Here is a 22,362-nt window from a genome sequence, read left to right on the forward strand (position 1 = left end):
AGAAAACTGTTTCAATGCAATCGAAAAACATGATGTTACTATGTTGAAATTTGTTGAAATTAAGAATCGCTTATCAATTGAGACTAACTACAAAGATTAGTTTTCCTCATCAAACACAAATGTTCCTTATGCGAAAGATCAAAACCGATAACAATAAGCTGATTAGTGGTTTTTGGACTTGAGCGTATTTTTCTTCTTTTGAATATTTAAAATATCCTCGGCGGGCTCTCATTGTGAAAACATTTACACTTTCTGCAGCCTGTAGCGGGTTGCGTGACTCACTTTTGAATGTTAATTTGTTATTGGAGTCATTTTGTATTTTTACCATCTCAAACGTTCCGTCAGTTTTTCAAAAGATCTGTTGCAGTCTCAAAATGTCTGTAAGTTGAAGAACCTTTGAAGGCTCAAGCAAGTATTCTCCCATTATCGGTCATTTTCTTTTCCCTGATCTGTTCATTCGGTCATTCACCCACTCACTCCCTTAATTTACTAATCTTAACTTCTCTCATTATTTCATTTAAGCGGTTTTCGACTCCACACCATATTTGCAACTGCTAATCACCAAGTTCCCAAGAGACCTCAAGATGCCATGGCCGTGTGGGTGGAGGAGTTGCGCGTGGACAATTTCAACATTTGTCTCAGAGAAGCAAAGATTTTCGATGGACCCCATAAAGGCATAAAGATAGTGAGTAAATTTAAATTTCGTTTTCTGTCACTCGTCAGTCTAATGAACTGGACTCTGCCAAAGATATGCACTTCATCAAAATTGAATGAAAATCATGATGACCCCTGACTAAAGAGCAGCATTCTGAAATATTTACATGCGTTACGACGTTACCAAATATATCAGAGGTCAACTTCCCATGTGACGTGCCCGATCGTCTTCCATTTTCAAGCTATTCAAGATGAGTCTTTTTTGTACCAGCATAAAACATCAATCGTTGGCTTTCAAAAGAAAATAATACAAAAAAAATGTGTTTTTGGTAGCTCTTTGATAAACCTCTAGCTACTTGTAGAAATCATGTGGTAGAAACCGTTGACTGGAAGCAGCTGAATGCAAACACAAGGAGAGTTGCTTCTTTTATAGATTTTTTCCTGAAAAAAGGCTAATTATCAACATCTTACTGGGTTTGCGTATCTTGCCGATAATTTCATGTACTCTTGTACGTTGGTTAAAACAGTCCCTAATTGTGCATGTTTTTATTTCTTTAATAATTGGCAGGTTTTAACTACAATATCTTTTATTTCTTCTGCAGAATTGGATGGTGTTCACAAATCTGAGAGTTGACAATTTTACCATAACCGACAGTCTCGTGTTTACCAATACAAACTCACCATCTGATCAGGATAACTACGCTTTCTGTCAAGTAAGAATAATTATTGCCAGCTCGCGGCATTATTGTTTCTTATCTAAATCCTCTTTATAATAGGGTATCAAAAGGGCAACAACAGCAATGCTTTCATAATAATGGAGGAAGTTAAAGTTGACTGTTAACATCTATTTGAACTGTGGACCCACAAAATCTGTCATAAATTAATAGTTTCTGACACTCAATTTTATCTTCGCTGATCAATTGATCAAACATACTTTTCCACTTGTTCAAACTGTTCAAATCAAATCCGCTCTGATTTGGAATCTAAACATTGGAATCAGCGCATTATAAATACCAATACGGATTATTTCTCAACCTTACCTCTAAAAAAGACTCGCGGATATACAGTCCATATTAAATTATTTTTTCCTTTTCCATTGCAGACAGTGAACTTCACAAAACCATTTTATGCTCGTCCTGTTGTGTTAGTGACGCCAAAACGCACTGACAACAGCAACAATGGTAACCTTTCTGGGCCACGTTGTAACGCTGTCACCACTTGGGTTGAGGTAAGGAATACCTGTTGTGACCGTTGTGTGATTTTCGCAAACACTCAGGTAACAGCACAAATACCTCAATTTCCTCGGGACCCGTGAACATTATGTCACATTGCGTAACAACGTAAATATAACAGTTTGTATGGGAATGTAACAATCGCATATAACAGCTCCAGATATGGAAACAAAATTCAATAAAAACAATTACTTTAACTCTTCTGTTTGTTACTTGTGTTTCAAAGCGATTTCAGTAACTTTTAATTTCAGTAAAACTTTCGTTTATATAAGTTCTTTAAAACTAATCGGGCGGGATAGCAACTTGAACCAGGCCGGGTTTAATTCATCTTTGATTTTATTCAGCATACATCTACAACTGATGCACAAGTGTGTGTGAAGAATTACAACAGCGACGCCAACAATAAAGATGTTATCACTGTCGACTACATGGTCACTGGAGGTAGGCAAAAAGATTCCATCTGGAGATTGAAAAAACACTTGGTATATTTAGCATTCTCTTTCCTGTATCCATTTCCCCCTCTGCGATGTTGCTCATTGCCGTTATCTTTGTAAAAGCTTGCAAACCCACACTGGGAGGGCAGAAGTGTGGATAACTATCAAGCAAGTGTGTACTAGAACATCAGATCGTTTTGTGACAATTGTTTATATGTCTTGCCAGACTTGGATCCTTGCATCGACGTGACATGTCATTATCATTGCCTGTGTAAAGCGTTTGGACCAAATGATGCTCGCTGCGTTGCTGTTAACAGTTGTCCATCCTACCAAGAACCAGTCTGCTCATCAAATGGCACAACATACGACAATGAGTGTTTGTTTCGACAGGAAATGTGCATCCAGCGACTGAATTTCTCTGTGCAACACCCTGGTAGTTGTGAAGGTTAGAAATTGTTTTACTCTGAAATTTATGGCGATGTCCAAGAGGATGATGATGATTACGATGAAAAAACCTGGGAAGTTTAAATCTTTTGTATTGATTAGTGTTTTGTACTGTTATTTTTTTTAAAGGTTTTCCTTTCCAGCGAGGTCGCCGTCACATGCCACACATTCCTTCACTGGGATATTCTCATTGTGAAGTAATTCGCCTCAAGCCTTATGTGTTTTATCCTGACAAACCACTTGAAGTCCAGATCACTGTCAATCATATTGACACCAGTGACAAGTCATATGTACATGATGCCGCTGTGTCGTGGGTTGAGAATGTCAGTTATGATCGATTCACTGCGTGTGTGATGGCGGCGGGCTACAATGAGCGGAAATCAAAAGCTAACGTGACAGTTGATTGGATGGCGTACCAAGGGGCTCCAGTGGGTGGTGTTGCCGGGGAAGTACAGATATCACAATGGTGGACTGGAACGACTTGTAAATCTGTCAATTTTCCATCGGTAGGTACTTTCTCGTTTCATTTTACAACTCAAGTTCACGAACAATAATTTCGAATAGGTTACAGTTATCGGATTTATTTTAATATAATATGATTTCCTTTGGACTAATGGGACTAAAATGTCACCTATCACTCAGCCATAAATTAGAGCGCTAACCCGCACTAAGTTTTCAAATCCTCGTTACTGTTAAACAGCACCAGGGCAACAGCAACGACAACGTCAGTAAGCTGAACGTCAACGGTAACAGCTTGTTTTTTTGCTTTCTATGCAGGGAAAGTTTTCAGTGATACCTTCAGTGTTTCTTACTGCAGCGCACTATCGTGCAGGACTCAAGCGCGATGCTGCGAGTGTGTGGATTGAAGACGTCACGCAATCCTCCTTTAAAGTTTGTTTGAGAGAGCTTCAGAACTACGCAGGATCTCACGACGATGTTTATACTGTAAGTTTCTATACCTTTTTTTATGTACCAACCATGAGGTACTGAGAGATCTTTATCACTTACTTTAGCCTCTCAACACTGGTCTTTTGCATTGACAGCTAATTAAGTCTCTAGCATACTTTACCATCGAGACATATTAATAAGAAACAGAATCCTGATTTAGACGTTTGCTTATGGTTATCTCACTTAATTTTTTGAAAAAATACTATTTTCGTCTCGATTTTCTAGTTAACATTTATTTATTTTTGTCTTTTAGAAATGGTTGGCATTTTCTTCTCTCCACAAGCCTCTTTTTACAGAACATGATTCAGTCTATTTTGCTAACGCCCAACATCCACCAGCAGATTACAACAATGCCTATTGCAAGGTTGGTATCTTTTTCGTCTTACTAGAGAGCTTGCCTAGAATTAGTTTTTTAAAAATTTCAAGAGTGGCTGTACAGGTCCTACAGAACAGCGTCAGTTTAAACAATACTCACTCCGTAGGTTATTATAAAATTCAGTTTGCTAGTGGTCAAAGTTGAATAACAACCCGCTTACTTAGTGAGAGTTTTTCTTTAGGATATCCACTTTACTGAAAAGTACAACAGCACCCCGAATGTGTTCGTATCCGCGAACCATTCGTCTAGCGGTGAAAATCGACAACCAGTACACAATGGAATAACTGCTTGGGTGGAGGTAATTCTGTTTCTTCATTTCTTTAGGCATTTCCAAAGCAACTGCATTTTTGACACGCCAGTCGAACCAAATCTGTCCTATTTGAAAGAGTTCTCGGTTTCTTCCAATTTTTTCAGGGGAACATGAGTGCAGAATTAGTATCGTACCCTTTTAAATCAGTTATTTTCCATCAAATTGAATGCAGGGAAAATCGTAAAATACAAGATGGCGTCTCCAAGACAACCGAAGTCAAAATCAACAAAAACATTTCCTGTTGTACAGAAAGTTGAGGGATACCTACAAGATGCAAATGATATAATGTTGATATGTCTTACTAAAACGAAAACCCAAGGGAGGTATGAGTTTGCTTTTTCTTCCTAAGATTAAATAATATTTCAGAATATCAACGTGAGCGTTGTGAAAATTATCTTTTGACTTCAGTTTAGAAGACCACTGATTATTTTTGTTGTTTGTGTTTTGCAGTACATCAATACAACCGGTGCGCGAGTTTAAAAGAGTTGTACGACACAAAGTATGATCCGCTGTCTATCTCATACACTGTCCTTTCAGGTACGGACAAAATAATTCATCGTTAATTTTACTAATGTCTTGTTCAGTAGTTTAGCTCATTTAGTATTCATATTTTAGTAACTTCTGTCACTTACGCTGTTAAAAATAAGATTTTATCAGGCGATTTCTTGAATTTGATTGTTGTTCATAACAAATGAAGTTCAGTGTTTCAGTCAGGAGTAAAATGCCAAAACATGTGGAGGTTTTTCAGACAAATGTCAAGCAACCATTTCCTTTAAAAACACTCAAGACATTCGTAATGATCTCTCTTACTTTTTAAGAATTTATTTTTGTTTACATCTACAGACATTTGTCAGCCAGGATGGACTTACTTTGGTGGTTATTGCTACTTTTCAAGCACAGCATGCACCACATGGTTGACTGCTGAGTCAAACTGTTCTGAGATGAACTCTGATCTGGTTACAGTACACAACCAGGAGGAAAACGTATTTATTCAGCACCGTCATGCTGACGATAGATCGTGGATAGGGCTGAATGACCGCAGTGTTGAAGGCTCTTTTGTGTGGACAAACAAAGAAATTAGCAGTTTTAGGTTCTGGGCTCCAAAAAAACCAAACAACTGGAACAACGAAGACTGTGTGCACACTCTTGGCGTGAGGCATGGATACACTTGGAATTACGTACCATGTGATAACTGCTTCAACTTTACTTGCTTTACAGGTGATAAATCTCTTGCTTAATGTGGTTAAAATATATTGTAATCTACCAATAAAAAATAGTAAACTCCCCAGAATTTAGTCAGGATAATCTTTCGTGCTCAAAAAAGGTTCCATGGTTCATTTTCAAAATATTTTTTTAAAAACTAGTACTGTAAACATTATTCATGCGTTTGATGAGTATTTCATTTTTTTTCCAAATTTAATTTTTGCAGATCTGGAGGAATGCTCCACCAACACTCATAACTGTGACGTGAAAGCAGATTGTGTGAATACCGTGGGCTCGTATTCCTGTAAGTGTAGAGCTGGATACACCGGAGATGGACAAAGTTGCAATGGTAAGAAACCAACCAATAGCAACAAAAAGTCAGAGATGAATATATTTGATGCTGATGCTGAATGAGATAACAATGTCACTTTATTTTCCGCAACCATGAAATTTCTCCTGCATTAATGTCCTTAGCTAGACACTGTCAAGTAAAAACCGCTCTTGTGCAATAAGAATAATGATAGAATGAAAAATTCAACCCTTTAATAACTTCTTTTTTTACAATTTCGATACCGGCGCCAGTGGTTTAGAACCTGGGTAATTGCTGGTTTTCGCTTGACGTCACTAAAATTTAAACTACAAAACTATTGATCTTCCTGAGATTTTACTTTAATGATGTATAAGAGCAGCTGAAAACTTATATTCATACAAATTTTCGCTCCGAATGGGTTCTTGGTTTTGTGATACACTACGCTTGAATTTCTAAGCTTTTGAGTGTAGGGGCATTTTTATGACGGCCTAGAGAGCTGTCATGATGGTTAAAAAAGTGACTTATTTCGGTTAATTTGGCTGTCTGAACAGTTCATGTCTTAGAAAAAGTATTATTTTAATGTTTTAGAGTTCCTCGAGGGATAAATTCACGCTTTTGTAGCCAAACTCAGTGACAGATGTTTCTGTTGGTTTCCGGCTGCCATGTTGGTGCCCATACGGATTGGCACCAGCATGGCGTCTCCATACAAATCTCTATAAATCTGGATAAAATATTTCTCCGCATTTTGCATAAGAAAAATTGCTGTGACCAGAATTTTGGCGAGAGCCTTTATATATTTTCCTTCTTTCATTTCCCAGATTCTGGACTTATATCTATTGAACGATTTTGATTTCAGTTTATGTTGATCTATTTTGAATGGCTTGACACTGAAAACCAGCAATATAAATCACCCAAAAGCAGAGAATGAGTTAGAGGTTGTGGAAATTAAAAGAAATCTATTTTTCATTAAAAGATACTGTCTGTGCCTACCGTTACTGTTCGACGGACTGTCCTCAAGCTGTTTGCTTCATTGGTGAAATGGTGAGGCTAACGATACCTCAACGCCAGTTTATCCATATTTACTCCTTTAATCTTGTTTCAGACATAGACGAGTGCTCTTCAAATTCTCATAGCTGTGATGTGAATGCTGTTTGTAACAATACTCGTGGATCTTACACTTGCGCGTGTAAACCTGGATATTCAGGAGATGGCAAAAATTGCACTAGTAAGTTATTTTCACTTAACAAGAATTACAAAGTTATCAGTTGAAAACAACAACAACAACAACACTGCGAAACGAGTTCACACGTACTATCATAAACTAGTACCTACATAAATACGATCAAAAGCACCTTACTTCAGAAGATAGAGCACTTTTTGGTGAACATGTACAAAATAATTTATGTTTGTTTAATGACTAACTTTGCCGTGTTCCTTATTCCCCTAGTCATCGATGAGTGCGTCAGCGATGTACACGACTGCCACCGTTTAGCTTCATGTACAAACACTGTAGGATCCTACACATGTACGTGTAACCATCCGTACGTAGGAGATGGGAGAACATGCATGAACGCTCAGCCGGCAGGTGAGTATTTCACATTAATTGTGTCTCAATTCAGGCTGCAGCGGTGAGAATTAAGCTCAAATTGTCCACCAAACTAGACTGCTGGTGAATGGGGGAATGAGACGAGACATGGGCGCGGCACGCACGAGAAGAAAAACTTCTTCCCCACTCGGCCACCGCCGTACCGCCATACCACCCTTTTGCGTTCGCGATGACTAAAACATTCGTCTAAGTGACTCTAAGAGAAAAAAAACCGGCTGCCAGCAGACTACCACCAAATATGATGTCTAAAAAACAGTGAAAAAACCTGAAATTTCACCTCGTCTAACGAACTACTTTCTTTTGTAAAACTGTTTTCAAGAAAAGCAATTCGCCAAACTAATTCATGAATGGGGCATCTCAGCGGTCGATACCGTAAAATTTGGACCGCTCAGAGAACCAATCAGAATTCTCCTTTCCATCTTGGATGAGTTTGCCTTATTAGAAGGACTGTTACTGTTAAAAAGAAAAAAGAGGACACGACTTAGTAATGTTGTTTGCTACCTCTTGGCTACTACAGACACGCTTGACATTAACATTAACCACACTTAGAAAAGACAGGGGTGGGGTGTGGAGCGGAAAGAGCCCACGTGGACTTTAACCATTAAAAACATATTTAAAACATTTAGATATTTACAAAAGCTGTCAAATTTCGTGACATTATCTGTCGCTGGTTTTTCCATTGAGAATTCTGACGTCGGCGCTGAGCATTGGTAATGATATAACGTTTTCCTGATAAATACTCTACCAATATTGTTCTGTTCAGGATTTAAAATAATCTATTAAGAGTATTGATCTCTGCGACCCAAAATGTAGGAAGTGATATTCCAGATAAAACATATTTTAAGTTGCACGGTGGCATATAACGACCACATATAAAATATCTTTCCGAACAAACAGTACATCCAGTTTAGTTAGCGTCACATTTACGGTGCAAGTAATGATGGTCACCCTATAACTGGTGAAGATGACAGTGTTATTCATTCTCAGCAAAACCAACTTTCAACATAGTCCACCTAAACAAATGCTAGGTACAAAGTGGATCCAAAGAACGTTCTTATATGTTATTTTTGCAGCGGGTCTTAAATATTCCAGCATTGTGGGAAACAGCCAGAAGTTTTTGACATGGCTGGATAAATGGTTGAAGCCTGTGACTCGCCAATCCTCTTACTGGAATCGCTGTTACCAGGCAACTGTAAATGGCTGGTCTTCCTATACCTTCCATTCAAAGTGTGACGCCAAAGGTCCAACTGTCACAATCATCCGTGTTGGGAAATATATTTTTGGAGGATACACAAGTCTCTCGTGGAGTAAGTGACATGATCAATTTCATCTTATCACAGACAACCCAAGCGCAAGCTGTGAGTCAGCCATGATTATATTTCGCAGTAGCGGTCACGGAGAAATATGGGAAAAGAGTTTTAAAAAGAATTAAAAAAAGAAATATTTACAATATGATGTGGGATAGTTAAGTGCTAGAGAAAATTATTAACAAAATGCCTTATCTTACTTCCATGGTGTATTACTTGCTGTGTTTACGTGCCTCTTTTCTGATTCGTGACGGTTTTAGAGAGATATCGGGATGGAAGAACTTTATAGGAAGCGGTACAACCGCTTCGAATCATTAAGGGACCGTTCATTTTTTATCAGGTAGGAGGGACTGATGGGATTTGGGGGGGGCCATGCGAAAAAAAATGGCTTTCGAGGGGGGGCTATCCCAAAAAAATAAGGGAAAAAGGGGGGGTCACGTGAAATATTTTAGTAAAACTTTAAAATGGCATAATGTTTGAATATCAAAAAAATTGCTATAGAATAAACATAGAAGGCAGGATACAAATTTATTACAAACTTTCCTTCTGCTTTAAAATACGTTTGGCGACAAAAAGCATTTGTAGCTACTGAAAAGAAGTATTTAACACTGTTATTTTCGAATGCAACTTTCACTGGCACTCATCTTCATCTTCCCTGTCGTCGAGTTCTTCGTCGCCGCTTGTGCTGCTATGGGAGTCTCTTTCACCGATGCTGCAAGAAGCAGCAATGCTTTCCGTCAGAGTGTACTCTTCAGGGTACATGAAGGTGTAAACATAATCTCTGACTTCCTGCTCAAGGTTGGTGGTGATTCTGCTTCTTGCAGCATTGGTGAAATAATTCCCTTCCAAGAGCTGTGCGATGTATGGCCCATCTCTTCTAAATAACGACGTGGCAACATCCTCAACTTTAATACACTCTTCCGAGACGGCCGTTCTAGGAGGGTACACAAGGCATTGTGGAAGATCATTTCCTAGCGGGTTTCCCACACAGATTCCATAAACTCGTTGGACGTCGTTTTCAGTCCGCTTCCTCTTTCTTTCATTTGACTTTCTGCGGTTTTCTTTTTTTCTTCTCCTTTTGTTGATGTGCTGTTTGAGTATGCCCTTGAATATGCTGTTATAATTGCTCTTATTTTCTAGCATGTCCTGCGTGACCTTCGTCAACTTAGCTTCTATACATTTGATCTGTTTTACATTAAAACTGTGGGAATTCATCAATTCAGATGAGGGAGATGCCAATGAGAGGCCAAATGCCACACGCTCAGGGCGAGCCATAACTAGGAGATCCGAAATTGACTTCTCTTTCTTTTTATTTGTTTTTCAAACAACAGCTCTCTGTAGTATAGGGATTGTAAATATTGTCTTCACAGTGAGCACAAAACGTGAAGTAGGGGGATAATAGAGAAATATTAAAAAAGTTGAAATCTAAATATTGTTTGTTCAATTTTTTTTTGGGGGGGGGGTCATCCCAAAAAATGACCGCTATAAGGGGGGACCACGTGAAAAAATTGGTAAGCTGAGGGGGGGTCATGCGATTTTTAAATGGTGCTTCCCAAATCCCACCAGCCCCCCCCCCCCTCCCTCATAAAAAATGAACGGTCCCTAAGCAAGGAAACAAAAAAGGTTAATACCAAAGAAAGGCAAATAAGTCAATGATATTAAGAATTTTCTGGATAACTCATCGAGATAAGCAGGCCGATAGAAACACTTGCATTTTTATATGGCATGGTGTTCCTGGCTAACTGACAGCTTTAAAGCTCGATATTAATTTTATGAAATTTATAAAACAGGGCTTGGAGATCATGTTCAGTCTGAAACTGGGGCAGCTGTTTTCAGTCTCGCACCGGGCTTGCTTACCCCAGAATTGAAATTATTAAAAACTTAGGAGACAATTAACATAAAGGAACCGGAGAACTTAAGATTAACACTACAAGAAATAATGCCGAGCTAGGAATAATAGTAAAATTTTGCGGGCCAATCAAATTAACGTTGTCGGTAATACGTCATTACTAAACTGTCCAAAGTGTCAGTAAACATCATTAATGTTGGACTTCTTTTTCCATTGTGTATTTCAAATTAGGTTACAGTTGTGGATATCGCTACGATTCAGCAGCCTTTCTCTTCTCATTGGTTAACAAGCCTGGTTGGCAGCCACTAAAGCTAGATCAAACAGGACAGTATAGTTATCATAGAAGCTATTCCATCTACAGCTGCTCTTCCTATGGACCAACATTTGGATCTGGACACGATATTTACATTGTCAACAGCGCTGCATCAAGCACCAACTCATACTCAAACCTTGGAGACACCTACAGCCCGCCAGCTGGCAACAGCTATGGATCCTCCTTCACACAATCATTCCTGGCGGGTAGTTACAACTTTCGACCTGACGAAGTCGAAGTCTTCTATGAAACTACCTGAAGAAATCGCGGAGCTTGCAGTCTTAGTTTTACACACCTTGTACAGAACAACTAAACCTTTGCAATTATTCAAGTATATATAGAAACTGTTGGTAAATTATAGAAGCGCAATATAATCAGAGAATTTCAATATCGCCGATGATATCTCAATCAATAGGTTAGTACAAAATCGAGTAGTCACGTATCCTTAGTCGAAGATAAACAGTTTACTTTGAGCGGCTTACTTGTTTGGTAATTGCCATTAAAGGATGGTTTCATGGCTCCGTGTTATAACAAGTTATAACGTTAGCCGAGTTACTGACTTCTGCGAGAACTGAATTTCCTTTCAGACTTTCCCCTCAGTCACAGTAACACGGTGATAGCAGTAATGTTTCTCATTAGAATTTCTTACTCTATGTTTTAATTAATACCTTTATTGTTTATCCACCAATCGAATAAAAGTAGATAACGTGTGTGTGTGTCCAGAGTAAGACCTTAGCCGCCGAATGAAAAAATTTAACTTTTAACTGACTAAACTGAATTCGAAGTTTTGCTTGATAAATCCGCTGACATCTTGATAAAATTTGGGCATCAGTCTCTCTGGTTTCACAAATTATTGTCTGTAGTTGCTGAACTACATGTGGCTCAGTGAAAAAAGTGAACAAGGTAGTAGTTTATAGTCACGCTATAACTTGTACATGCGCTGAACCGTGAAATTATCCCTTAAGAAGGAGAATCTTGAGACTGAGTTTCAATTGATTGAATTCCACGAACATCATACCAGGATAAGTTGCAAGTTACAGAATTCCAGCTGGTTTTGATTTCTTATTTTATTCAAGTAAAGGGAATTTAGAAAAAGGATATTGAGAAAGTATGATAGAGTAAGCATTTTTTCGTTTTTTTTTTTTGTTTGTAGTAATTATGAATTGTCTTTTAAGAGTGCTAACGTAGAAAATAAATACGTGTCAGGCACACCGTTATAAACGCTTGTAACAATAAAATAGAGCAGGGTGAAAATAACGCGTTGTTTTGCGTTTGTGTTCGTTCTTATCTAGGCGAAAAGAAATCTTTTTTATCACTATTATTGAGAATTGTCAAAGTCTAATTGCCTCTGCTAAATCTGCCTTTAGGGAAATCATGGTAGTTGTATTTAATTGCGTCTGTGAAACCCGCCTTTAGGGAAATCGTAGTAGTTGTATTTAAAGTTTGCAATGAAGTCTTGAACTTGTTTCGGTACAACATATGGAAACAACTCTTCAGACGGTGATCATAGTGACGACTGTACCAACAATCGCTGAGATAGACCTCAATTCTATCTCAGCTATCGTAGCGCGACGGTTGACCGTGTAATTTATCACCAAGTGTCCTTAACTTTTATAGCAAGTAAAAGTTTAAAACTTTCTTTTATTTTAAATTTTGCATCAAAACTTGCTTACAACTTAACAACGATTTCAAATTGACTCGCTTTGCTCTCGACGTCGTGCGTCAGAAATTTAAAGCCGTCAAGAAATGAAAGTGATGTTAACAACTACCACAAAAGGTTTTTCTTGGAGTCATGACACTCAACTTTGGACACTGTCGCCTTCCACGGGAGGAAACCGCTCGTAAGAGCTTACTTGCCGTCGATTTGAAAAAAAAACAACAACAACAATAAAACGATCGACAGCAAGCGGGGTTATAGCACGAGCAATGACGAACAGAAGACAACGAAAATTCAGTAAAGAAAAGCAACCGGATCTTATTACAAAAGATATTGGAGAAATATAAATAGCCTGCTTGAAGAGTTTGCCCGGGCAGGATGTCGTGAGAAGAACTGTCTTAGCTTACCGGGAAATGCTCGAAGATTCTCTTTGCCCATTTAATAACAGTTCAAAATTCAATTGAGACATAATAACCAAAAGCCTTATTCTTCGGTCTATGCTTTATCATATCGCTGAACACGCGTTACAGCGAGCAAATGATTCCTCTAGTAAGTCGATCCCTTGTCACTTTGTTATCGAGGTTTCAATCAAGTTAAATTACATGTGTTCGTAAGCTAAACAACTCCTTCAACTATGCAGTCGACGTCATAAAGTGCTTTCTTTTCTTTCACTGAGCTTCGAAAATATGTGTTCTATTTCTGGCTTTTAAAATAAGTAATGTCTTAAAAAATGTATCTCTACCACTTCACAGGAGACTGTTGTCTGCAACTGCGACTACTATTTTTATATTTTCTCAGAAAACTGTCCATAAATGGGCATTCTTAGGTCAAAGACTGTTCTGTCACAGCGTGTCTGTTATCCTTTGGGCTGCAATAATACTAAGAGGATTTCGGATCAATTTTGGAACGTTTCAATATCTTTTCAGGGTGTCAATCTCAAAGTGATTTTACTTAACCCGCAAAACAGTTACAACAAAATTAGATCATACTATTAGATTATAATTTCCTAGTTTTCTCGCGTTAATTTTGACTTTTTGAACTAAATATTAGCTATATTTCACGGGTTAAATAAAATCACTCTAGCAAGAAAAATGTCAAAGAATTGAATTAAAATGCGTGACGATAAAAAATGCAGCAATGCAAGCTGATTAAAGGGGCGAGCGCTCATGGTACGGGTACAAAATTTAAAGAGCTTCTACAAAGAAAAAACAACGGTCTAACGTAGAGCATGAATTTAATCATTCATGAACTGACAAACTATAAAACTGCGAGAAAGAAGAAAATAGAAAACCATTCTTTTCTACCCCCTTAAACACTTCCCCAATACTATGTTAACTAGTCCACGTGAGTACCTAGTGCATCATCAAAATGCAACAAGCTAAGATAACCACAATTAAACACGATGGAATTTGATCGGACACCAGCCCCAAAGTAGAGGCTTCCTGATTGTCTCAGATCCATACGAACACTCAATCTTTAACCTTGCATAAGTTCTCTCGTCACAGCTCAATTATTTAGTGGCCCCACTGAAGGTCACCGCTTACAGAAAGTTCGCTCGCTTATATATTTAGTTAAATCCACGCAAACTACAGTCAAAATGAAATACAACACACATCAAATGAATAAACAAACTCACAAATGATCAAATTAGCCAAGAAATACATCAATCAATTGAAATCCATCTCCTAATGTGATGACCTGGTGTCTTGAAACAATAATTTAGAATAACCGCAGAACTTAAGAAGGTCTACGAACAGGAACAACAACAAGCGAGTCTGATGACGGCAAAATAATGACGACTCTGACGAAAATAACCCTTTTCAGATGATTTTATCATCTATGGAAGAAAATGATCGAAGAGAACGCCTTCGCAACTTTCAAATCTCCAGTTACTTTCCGAGTTTTCCTCTTTGAAAAGATAAGCTAAAATTCGACATAATTTCCTCTATAACGGGGTTGAAATTAAATTGGCATGAAAACAATTCAAAATAGAAATGAACTGAAAATTTGCTGCAAAGCGTAAATTGGAAAAGCGAAAATAAGAACGTTAATCGATCAGAATTGAAATGTGTAAAGTTTAAACTGGAAAATTTGATAAACTTAATTTTGGCTCCTCGTGAAATATACGTGGGCGCCGCGGAGGACTGGGCAGAGGGGACATGGGGTAGGAAAAAAAATGTATCTCTACCACTTCACAGGAGACTGCTCTATGCAACTGCGACTTCTATTTTTATATTTTCCCAGAAAACTGTCCTTAATTAAATGGGCTGTCTTAGTTCAAAGACTGTTCTGTCACAACGTGTCTGTTATTCTCTCGGCCGTAATAATACTAAGTGGATTCAGGATCAATAAGGTGTCAATCTCAGAGTGATTTTACCTAACCCGTGAAGTAGTTGCTGCACAATTAGATGCTATTGAATACCAATTTCATGGTTTTCTTTTATTAGTTATGACTTTTTTGACTTACTCCTAGAGTACATATTGTTTCACGGGTTAAATAAAATCACCCTCCCGTGGAAAAATTTTACAGAATGATTAAAATGCGTTACCATAAAAACAAAAGGGAAAAAAGCAGATTAAAGAGGAGAGCGCTCATGGCACGCTTCCTTACTGTTACAAAATTTAAAGAACTTCCACGTGCACAAAGAAACAAAAACTACGCGACACTTACAGAATGAATTTAAGTATTCTTGAACTGAATAACTATACAACAGCCGAGAAACAAGGAAATAGAAAACCGTTCTGTTAAACTCCCCTCGAACACTTCCGCAAAGCTTCTCCAGCCGCAAAAAAGCACCTGATTATGTTTAGTAATCCCCGCGAGTACATAGTGCATCACCAAAGTACAATAAGGTAAGATAACAACGACTTAACACAGTCGAATCCCATTGCATACCATAACCCGTAAGTAGACGCTTCGCGATTGTCTCAGATACATACAAACACTGAATCTTTAACCTTGCATAAGCTCTCTCGTCACAGCTCAATTGTTTATTAGTGGCCCCACTGAAGGTCACCAGTTACGGAAAGTTCGATTGCATATAAATAAAGTTAGTCCACATTTCTAGCAGAGTTGAAACTAGATTTTACACAAGAGGCTTTCAATAAATACAAAATACAAAATGCGTCAGAGGAAGGTAATGGTAAATTCCGCCATTAGCTTCGATCTAAATTAAAGGAAAACGAGACTCGGGCAAAATGAAAAAAAAAAAAAAAAACCTAAAACCTTAAATGAACAAACTGGCAAATCACCAAATTAGCTAAAAAAAATACGTCAATCAATTGAGACCCATCTTCTAATGTAATGACCTGGCGTGTTCAAACAATAATTCAGAACAACCGAAGAACTTAAGAAGGTCTAAGAACAGGAAGAACAAAAGCGAGTCTTAACACAGCAAAATAAATGACGACTCCGACGAAAATATCTTGCGGCTCTTTTCAGATGATTTTATCATCTATACAAGAAAATGATGGAAGAGAACGCCTACGAAGCTTTCAAATCTCTTTACTTTATGAGTTTTCCTCTTTGAAAAGATAAGCTGAAATCCGACATAATCTCCTCTATAACGGGGTTGAAATTAAATTTGCATGAAAACAATTCAAAATTGAAAAGAACTGAAAATTCGCTACAAAGTATAAATTGGAAAAGCGAAAACAGAACATTAATCGGTCAGAATTGAAATGTGTAAAGTTCAAACTGGAAAATTTGATTAACTTAATTTTGGTTTCTTGTGGAGGATACGGGGGCACTGCGCGGGACTGGGGAGAGGGGACATGGGGTGGGGTCGGTAGTTTTCATTGACAAAGCAACAGCGATAATGATCAGTTCAGTGTTATTTAAAACAATTCTTGTATTGTAAACTGATGGAAATAAACTACGCTCCTCGGATAGGAGAAGTATCGTCAATTTCTAAGGAATCCGTCTTATTTTTTTACACTGGTCATTTTGCCTCTGCCTGTCATCCTCACCCTCGTCACTTACATGCGTCACCTCCAAGATAACTCATTTTTGTGAACGTGCTGTTTAAAATTTGTTAATATCCTATAATTCGACATGTCCTAACAGGTACATTCCAGTCACGCATTGCCCTTGTGATGATTATAATGTGCATGAGAGTGAAGTTCCCTTTCAGTCGGAGCAAGATGTCGTCTGAGCACCAATACGCCATGCACTTCTTTCTCATTTTTTTGATGGTTTGCCTGGGCGCTCCAGCAACTGAAGGTATGGTATCTATTTTCAGTTGCATTCTCTGAATGTAAACCTTAATTCAACTTCTCACGGCAAGCTCAGGCGTTTTTATGTCTTGTTGATCAGAGAAGAAGCGAACTGAAAGATGGGGGAGGGGCGCACAGACCAAGGAAATTGAGAATTAAATCTCTTCCTAAAGCAATCAACATATCCATTCCTAGGATATCGGCTGCGTATTGAGTTAAACCTTTGTAATTGCGATCATTTTCAAGACTAAAGTTTTATTTATTTCTTTACAGCACTCGGATTCAAGGCCGGAAAAGAAAACGTAACAACAAGCTCACCAGGGCTGTTCGGTTGTAAGAAGATTTACTTCCAATCGCCATTTTACGGCGGACAGCAAGTAACGGTTCTCGCCTCAGTTGGCCATACCGTGAAGAGCCAAACCCCGCGGAACGGCGCTGCAGTCTGGGTAGAAGATGTTAAAGCGAGTGAATTTACAACCTGTGTTCTAGAATTTGCTAACGGTTCAAGTAAGTCCATTGAGGTAAACTATTTTGCGTTTGAAACGAAACCCCATGGATCTCAAACTGGCACCACATCCTTAAACTCTTGGACAACTGGAATGGAATGCAAGAGGATCGATTTCCAGCAGGTTAGAATTTGTTTTGTCAAGTGGTATAGAAAGTAAAGAGATATATAAAAAGTTCATGAAAAAGGGAGCCCCGATTGTGGATGTGGATGTAAGAAAGAAAAAATACAAAATATTAATATCGTCAGTTAACCCTAAAAAATGATGATTACAGTATACGAATTAATCTAATCAGTATGACAAAAGATGAAGAAATAGTGTAGAAATTGTAGAACAAAGAATTAAACCTGGCCATCCACTCAGAAATTGCTCAAAAATGCAAAAAGACAAACAAAGAAATGCCAAAAAGTTGCCAAATATTGGCAGAAACTGCCTAAAACGGTTTGCCAGTCTTTTTTGTGTGCTAAATTTGTCAAAAAGTTGCTAATATTTTTGAAAGGAATTAGTGCGGAAAAGAGCTGTACTTTATGTAACGAGGTTATTTAAAGCATCAAAAGCGCCCGTCTTGGTTACCAAGGCGAGGTATTTAGCGTGAAATTACGACTCTGAAAACAAGAGTTTCCGTGATCGTTCACTGGTGCGACAAAAAAAAACAAAAGTGACCTTTTAATCATGTTGGAAAATCATTCCCGCGATCTACCGAGCTAAAAACAAGCACAAGTCTTTTTCAAAGCGAAAATGAAGTTTCTCCCTGCTTTGAACTGAAGTACAACTTTTCAGAGAGATATAAGAAGCCGTTTACGATTCCGAGTACCAGAAAACGACAAAATCATAACGGCTTGGGCAAGAAAATGGCCGAAACAAACAAAGGAAAGCCGTAAGGCAAAGTTCAGCAGCCGAAGAAGCTCCAGTGCCAGTTGTGACATATGTAGAAGACGAAATGGCAGCTTTCAAGGAGAACATTACCTCACCAACTACAAAGAAAAGCACAACTATAGTACAGCATTCATTTTGAGTATGTAGATTATCCCATGAGGGTCACAACTAATATTTCTGGTATCATGTTATCCTCACTCCAGTTAGGAAACCAACATCAAAATATCCTGTAGAAGATGGTTCCACGCGGACGAAATACACTTGCAAAGTAGACGAAGGACATCGCTTCAACCGCATCCTTGGATGGCAAATTCCTACTCAAAGCCTACGCGATGACTTTCATCCGCTTAGAATCTCGGAGCTGAAAGGTCACGCTAACCCAGATTTCACTGCAAGTTACAGCCTCTGGAAAAACGACGAAGGATGTCAAACAAGCTGGCTGGGTTTGCATTTACTGCCACTTCTTAACTGGCCATGGGGCATCGTTCAACAACTCCCCAGTTAATATTTCTATTAACTTGCAATATGGTACAACGGCAGTCCACGATCGGTAAGCTTTTCTTCTACGAGAAATACATTTCGACTTTTTATTCTTGACTCGATGCTATTTCGAAGAATTTGAACATTGAAAATTTGGCTGGTATTAAAATTTTAATTTGAGTGTAAAAATAGTTCTTACTTAAAACTGTTTGCTCAACGTTGTTGAATACCAGTCAGTGCTTTCTCGCTTCACTTCGCGATTTGTGCGAAGAAATACACTAAAGAGCCGCCTCTCTTGATGAGAGGTTGCCTCAAGTAAAACAATTGTAATTCAAAAGTTGCCAAGCAATATAAGGCTAAGCCTAAACACAAAACTGTTTCAATGCAATCGAAAAACATGATGTTACTATGTTGAAATTTGTTGAAATTAAGAAGCGCTGATCAATTGAGACTAGCTACAAAGATTATTTTTCCTCATGAAACACAACTGTTCCTAATGCGAAAGAACAAAACCGATTAACAATAAGCTGATTAGTGGTTTTTGGACTTAAGCGTATTTTTCTCCTTTTGAATAATTAAAATATCCTCGGCGGGCTCTCATTGTGAAAACATTTACACTTTCTGCGGCGTGTGACGGGTTGCGTGACTCACTTTTGTATATTAATTTGTTATTTGAGGCATTTTGTATTTTTACCATCCCAAACGTTCCGTCAGTTTTTGAAAAGATCTGTTGCAATCTGAAAATGTCTGTAAGTTTAAGAACATTTGAAGGCTCAAGCAAGCATTTACGTCATTTGCATATTCTATGGTGTCACATACTTACAGCATCACGTTACTTATTGCGTTACTCTTTCTGTCTTGTTTATCGACGTGATCTTTCCTCGCGTTTTTATTGGGCAGCGCACTCACCTTATATTCTGGTCTGTATTAGCGTCACGAGGTAGTTGGAATTTTCAATCGCTAGCGTAGTAAGAGCCTCTTCTTCACCAAAAAATGAATCTAAATTTATCGGTTACACTAGATTCGGTGGACAAGATTCGCTCAGCGATAAGCGAGTTGCGTGGCAGCCGTAGAGAAGGCAGAAATAGAAAGGAAAACGGCCGAAATCGAGGCCCAGTCGGCCCTCCTGTTAGAGCAAGAAGAGAAAAACAAGAGAGAGGAAAAAATGGCCTTCGCCCGAAAGAAACGTGAGGAAGAGGCGCGGATCGCGTGTTTACGCTTGGAGCAAGAGGCAGCCGTGGCACTGGCCAAAGCGAACGCGATGGATGAGGAACTCGCTCCACTTTTGCCAACGAATTCCAGAAACCAGATTTGCCACCCATGGATCCATCCCAGCGTGTGCGAGATTTCATCGATGCACATATAGATGAAGAGAGCACTCGAGGGACTCATCCCAACATAAATTTCAAGGAGGAGCAAACCACTGCTGAGAAGTTAAATCCTTGAGCAGCACAGCATATTAATTCAGCTTTCAAATAGGAACTCCCCACCCCCAAGAAGTTAGATCCTAAAGCTACAGAGTTTACTCCATTGCAAATTGAAAGCACTGTCTCACCTATGCATCTCAAACACCTGGAATCTTTTATTCAGTTTATGGCTAGACGAGACAACCGGCCAGAAAACTACCGCGCTTGGAAAGCGTCATTTGAAAACATGGTGAGAGATGTGAACATCACTGCAAGTGAAACGTTAACCCTGTTAACCGAGAATACCACCGGCCAGAGAGTCAAGGAGATTTGTTCAACCCCTGCGCAATGCCTATGTAGAGAATCCTGACGAGGGTTTAAAAGAGGCTTGGAAGAAATTAAGTGAGCGCTTCGGTTCGAATGCAGTCGTAGCTCAAATGCACCTTAACAAACTGACAATGTTCCCCAAGATCGAACCCAAGGATAATAAAGGCCCACAGGAACAAGGAAATTTGCTGTTCGAACTGGATTGTGCAAAGAATGATGGAGGACTCAGTGGTCTAATAGTACTTGACGAAGCGGCTTTCCTAAAACCTTTACTTGTTAAACTTCCTGATGACCTTCCTGGAAGATGACAACGTCACGCTTACCGATATAAAGTTAAGAAAGCCGCAGACTATCCTTCATTAAGTCAATTCGCTAAGTTCATCCAAGAGATATCAAGCAAACGAAACGACCGTTACTTGGCAATAGAGAACCCTGATAAGAAAAATCTTCACTCCCCAAGAGCTAGAATTCCCTTCAAGCCACCTTAACCTCCAAACACAGGTGAGGGCTTCACAGTGCAAAAGACGGAACTCTCTGAAAACACTCTCAGCGACCTTTTAATCATGTTGCAAAATCATTGCTGCAATCTACGGAGCGAAAAAAAGAGCAAAAGTCTTTTTCAAATAAGAAGCCGCTTACGATTCCGAGTACCAGAAAATGACAAAATCATAACGGCTTGGACAAGAAAATGGCCGAAACAAATAAAGGAAAGCCGCAAGGCAAAGTTCAGCGGCCGAAGAAGCTCCAGTGCCAATTGCGACGTATATAGAAGACGAAATGGCAGGTTGCAAGGCGAACATTACCTCACCAACTACAAAGAAAAGCAGAGCTACAGTACATCATTCATTTTGAGTATGTAGGCTATTTCACAAGGGTCACAATGTTCTAGTTAAGAAACCATCATCAAATATCTTGCATAAGATGGTTCCTCTCAGCTGTTATAAACTTGCAAAGCAGACAAAGGGCATCGCCTCAACCGCGTCGTTGGATGGCAAATTCACAAACTCTAGCGACCGTAAAACTGCAGTGAGTCATATTTAAAGCTTACGCGACGGCTTTCATCCGCTTAAAATCTCGGAGCTGACTGGTCAAGCTAACACAGATTCAATTTTACGTTACAGCCCCTTAAAAAACGACGAAGGATGTCAAACAAGCAGGCTGGGTTTGCATTTAGTGCTACTGTGTACATTTGAAGCGGCTCCGGCTCCACGCAAGGTTTACGAGAAATTGCGATGTCAACAGCGGGCCTGCTTCGCCATCAGCAGTCAACGCAACAATCACTTGTGATTTACAGCGAGAGCTCTCGGTTGACCGTTTAACGTGGGGCATCGTTTAACAACTCCCAAGTAAATATATCTATCAATTTGCAATATGGTACAACGGTAGGCTTTTCTGCTGCGAGAAATACATCTTGGCTAGTACTCATTATTCTTTCGAAGAACTTGAGCACTGAAAATTTAGCTGGTATTGAAATTTCAATTTGAGTGTAAAAATATTTCTTACTTAAAACTCTTTGCTCGACGTTGTTAAATATCAGCCAGTGCTTTCTCGCTACGCTTTCTCGAGCTCGCTTCACTTCGCGATTTGTGCGATATCGGTTTCTCGCGTGAAATTTAACATGGAAATCACGAGTCGGGCAATCAATCTTCCTTACTGAAAATTGTCAATCATCTGTCAATTTAAAACATGACTTGTGCAAATGCTAACCATCAAAATATAGCGTAAAAATACAGCAGAAAGTATTCGAAACAAATATTTTTTAGGGGATAAATATCTGAGTACCGAATATTTCTCAATAACTGAAGAAAAACACTAAAAAGCCACCTCCCTTGAAAAGAAGTTGCCTTAAGTAGAACAATTGCCTTGTAATTCAAATAAAGAGTCCGAAAAACATAGGACTAAGCCTAAA

General features: G+C 38.7%; 2 protein-coding genes across 2 annotated transcripts in view; both read left to right on the plus strand.

The window, feature by feature from the left end:
* The first annotated feature begins 522 nt into the window (after positions 1–522).
* Positions 523–12,243, plus strand: LOC149105870 (uncharacterized). Its single transcript, XM_089271551.1, has 16 exons — positions 523–685; positions 1,257–1,367; positions 1,757–1,882; positions 2,231–2,327; positions 2,547–2,765; positions 2,894–3,270; positions 3,542–3,709; positions 3,966–4,076; positions 4,270–4,386; positions 4,849–4,935; positions 5,242–5,616; positions 5,828–5,950; positions 7,014–7,136; positions 7,359–7,496; positions 8,591–8,824; positions 10,905–12,243. The coding sequence occupies exons 11-16, from the start codon at positions 5,340–5,342 to the stop codon at positions 11,243–11,245; spliced, it is 1,236 nt and encodes a 411-aa protein (XP_089127677.1). The 5' UTR covers positions 523–685; positions 1,257–1,367; positions 1,757–1,882; positions 2,231–2,327; positions 2,547–2,765; positions 2,894–3,270; positions 3,542–3,709; positions 3,966–4,076; positions 4,270–4,386; positions 4,849–4,935; positions 5,242–5,339; the 3' UTR covers positions 11,246–12,243.
* Positions 12,244–16,685: 4,442 nt separating this feature from the next.
* Positions 16,686–22,362, plus strand: part of LOC149105871 (uncharacterized) — a 21,908-nt gene continuing 16,231 nt past the window's right edge. Inside the window, exons 1-2 of the mRNA XM_089271523.1 lie at positions 16,686–16,865; positions 17,132–17,487. Coding sequence (XP_089127649.1) covers positions 16,739–16,865; positions 17,132–17,487 — 483 coding nt within the window. The 5' untranslated portion in view covers positions 16,686–16,738. The remainder of the gene's footprint in view (positions 16,866–17,131; positions 17,488–22,362) is intronic.

The sequence above is a fragment of the Orbicella faveolata genome, unplaced genomic scaffold, assembly GCF_042242905.1.
Source record: "Orbicella faveolata isolate gen_17 unplaced genomic scaffold, um_ofav_v1 contig_34, whole genome shotgun sequence".
NCBI lineage: Eukaryota > Metazoa > Cnidaria > Anthozoa > Scleractinia > Merulinidae > Orbicella > Orbicella faveolata.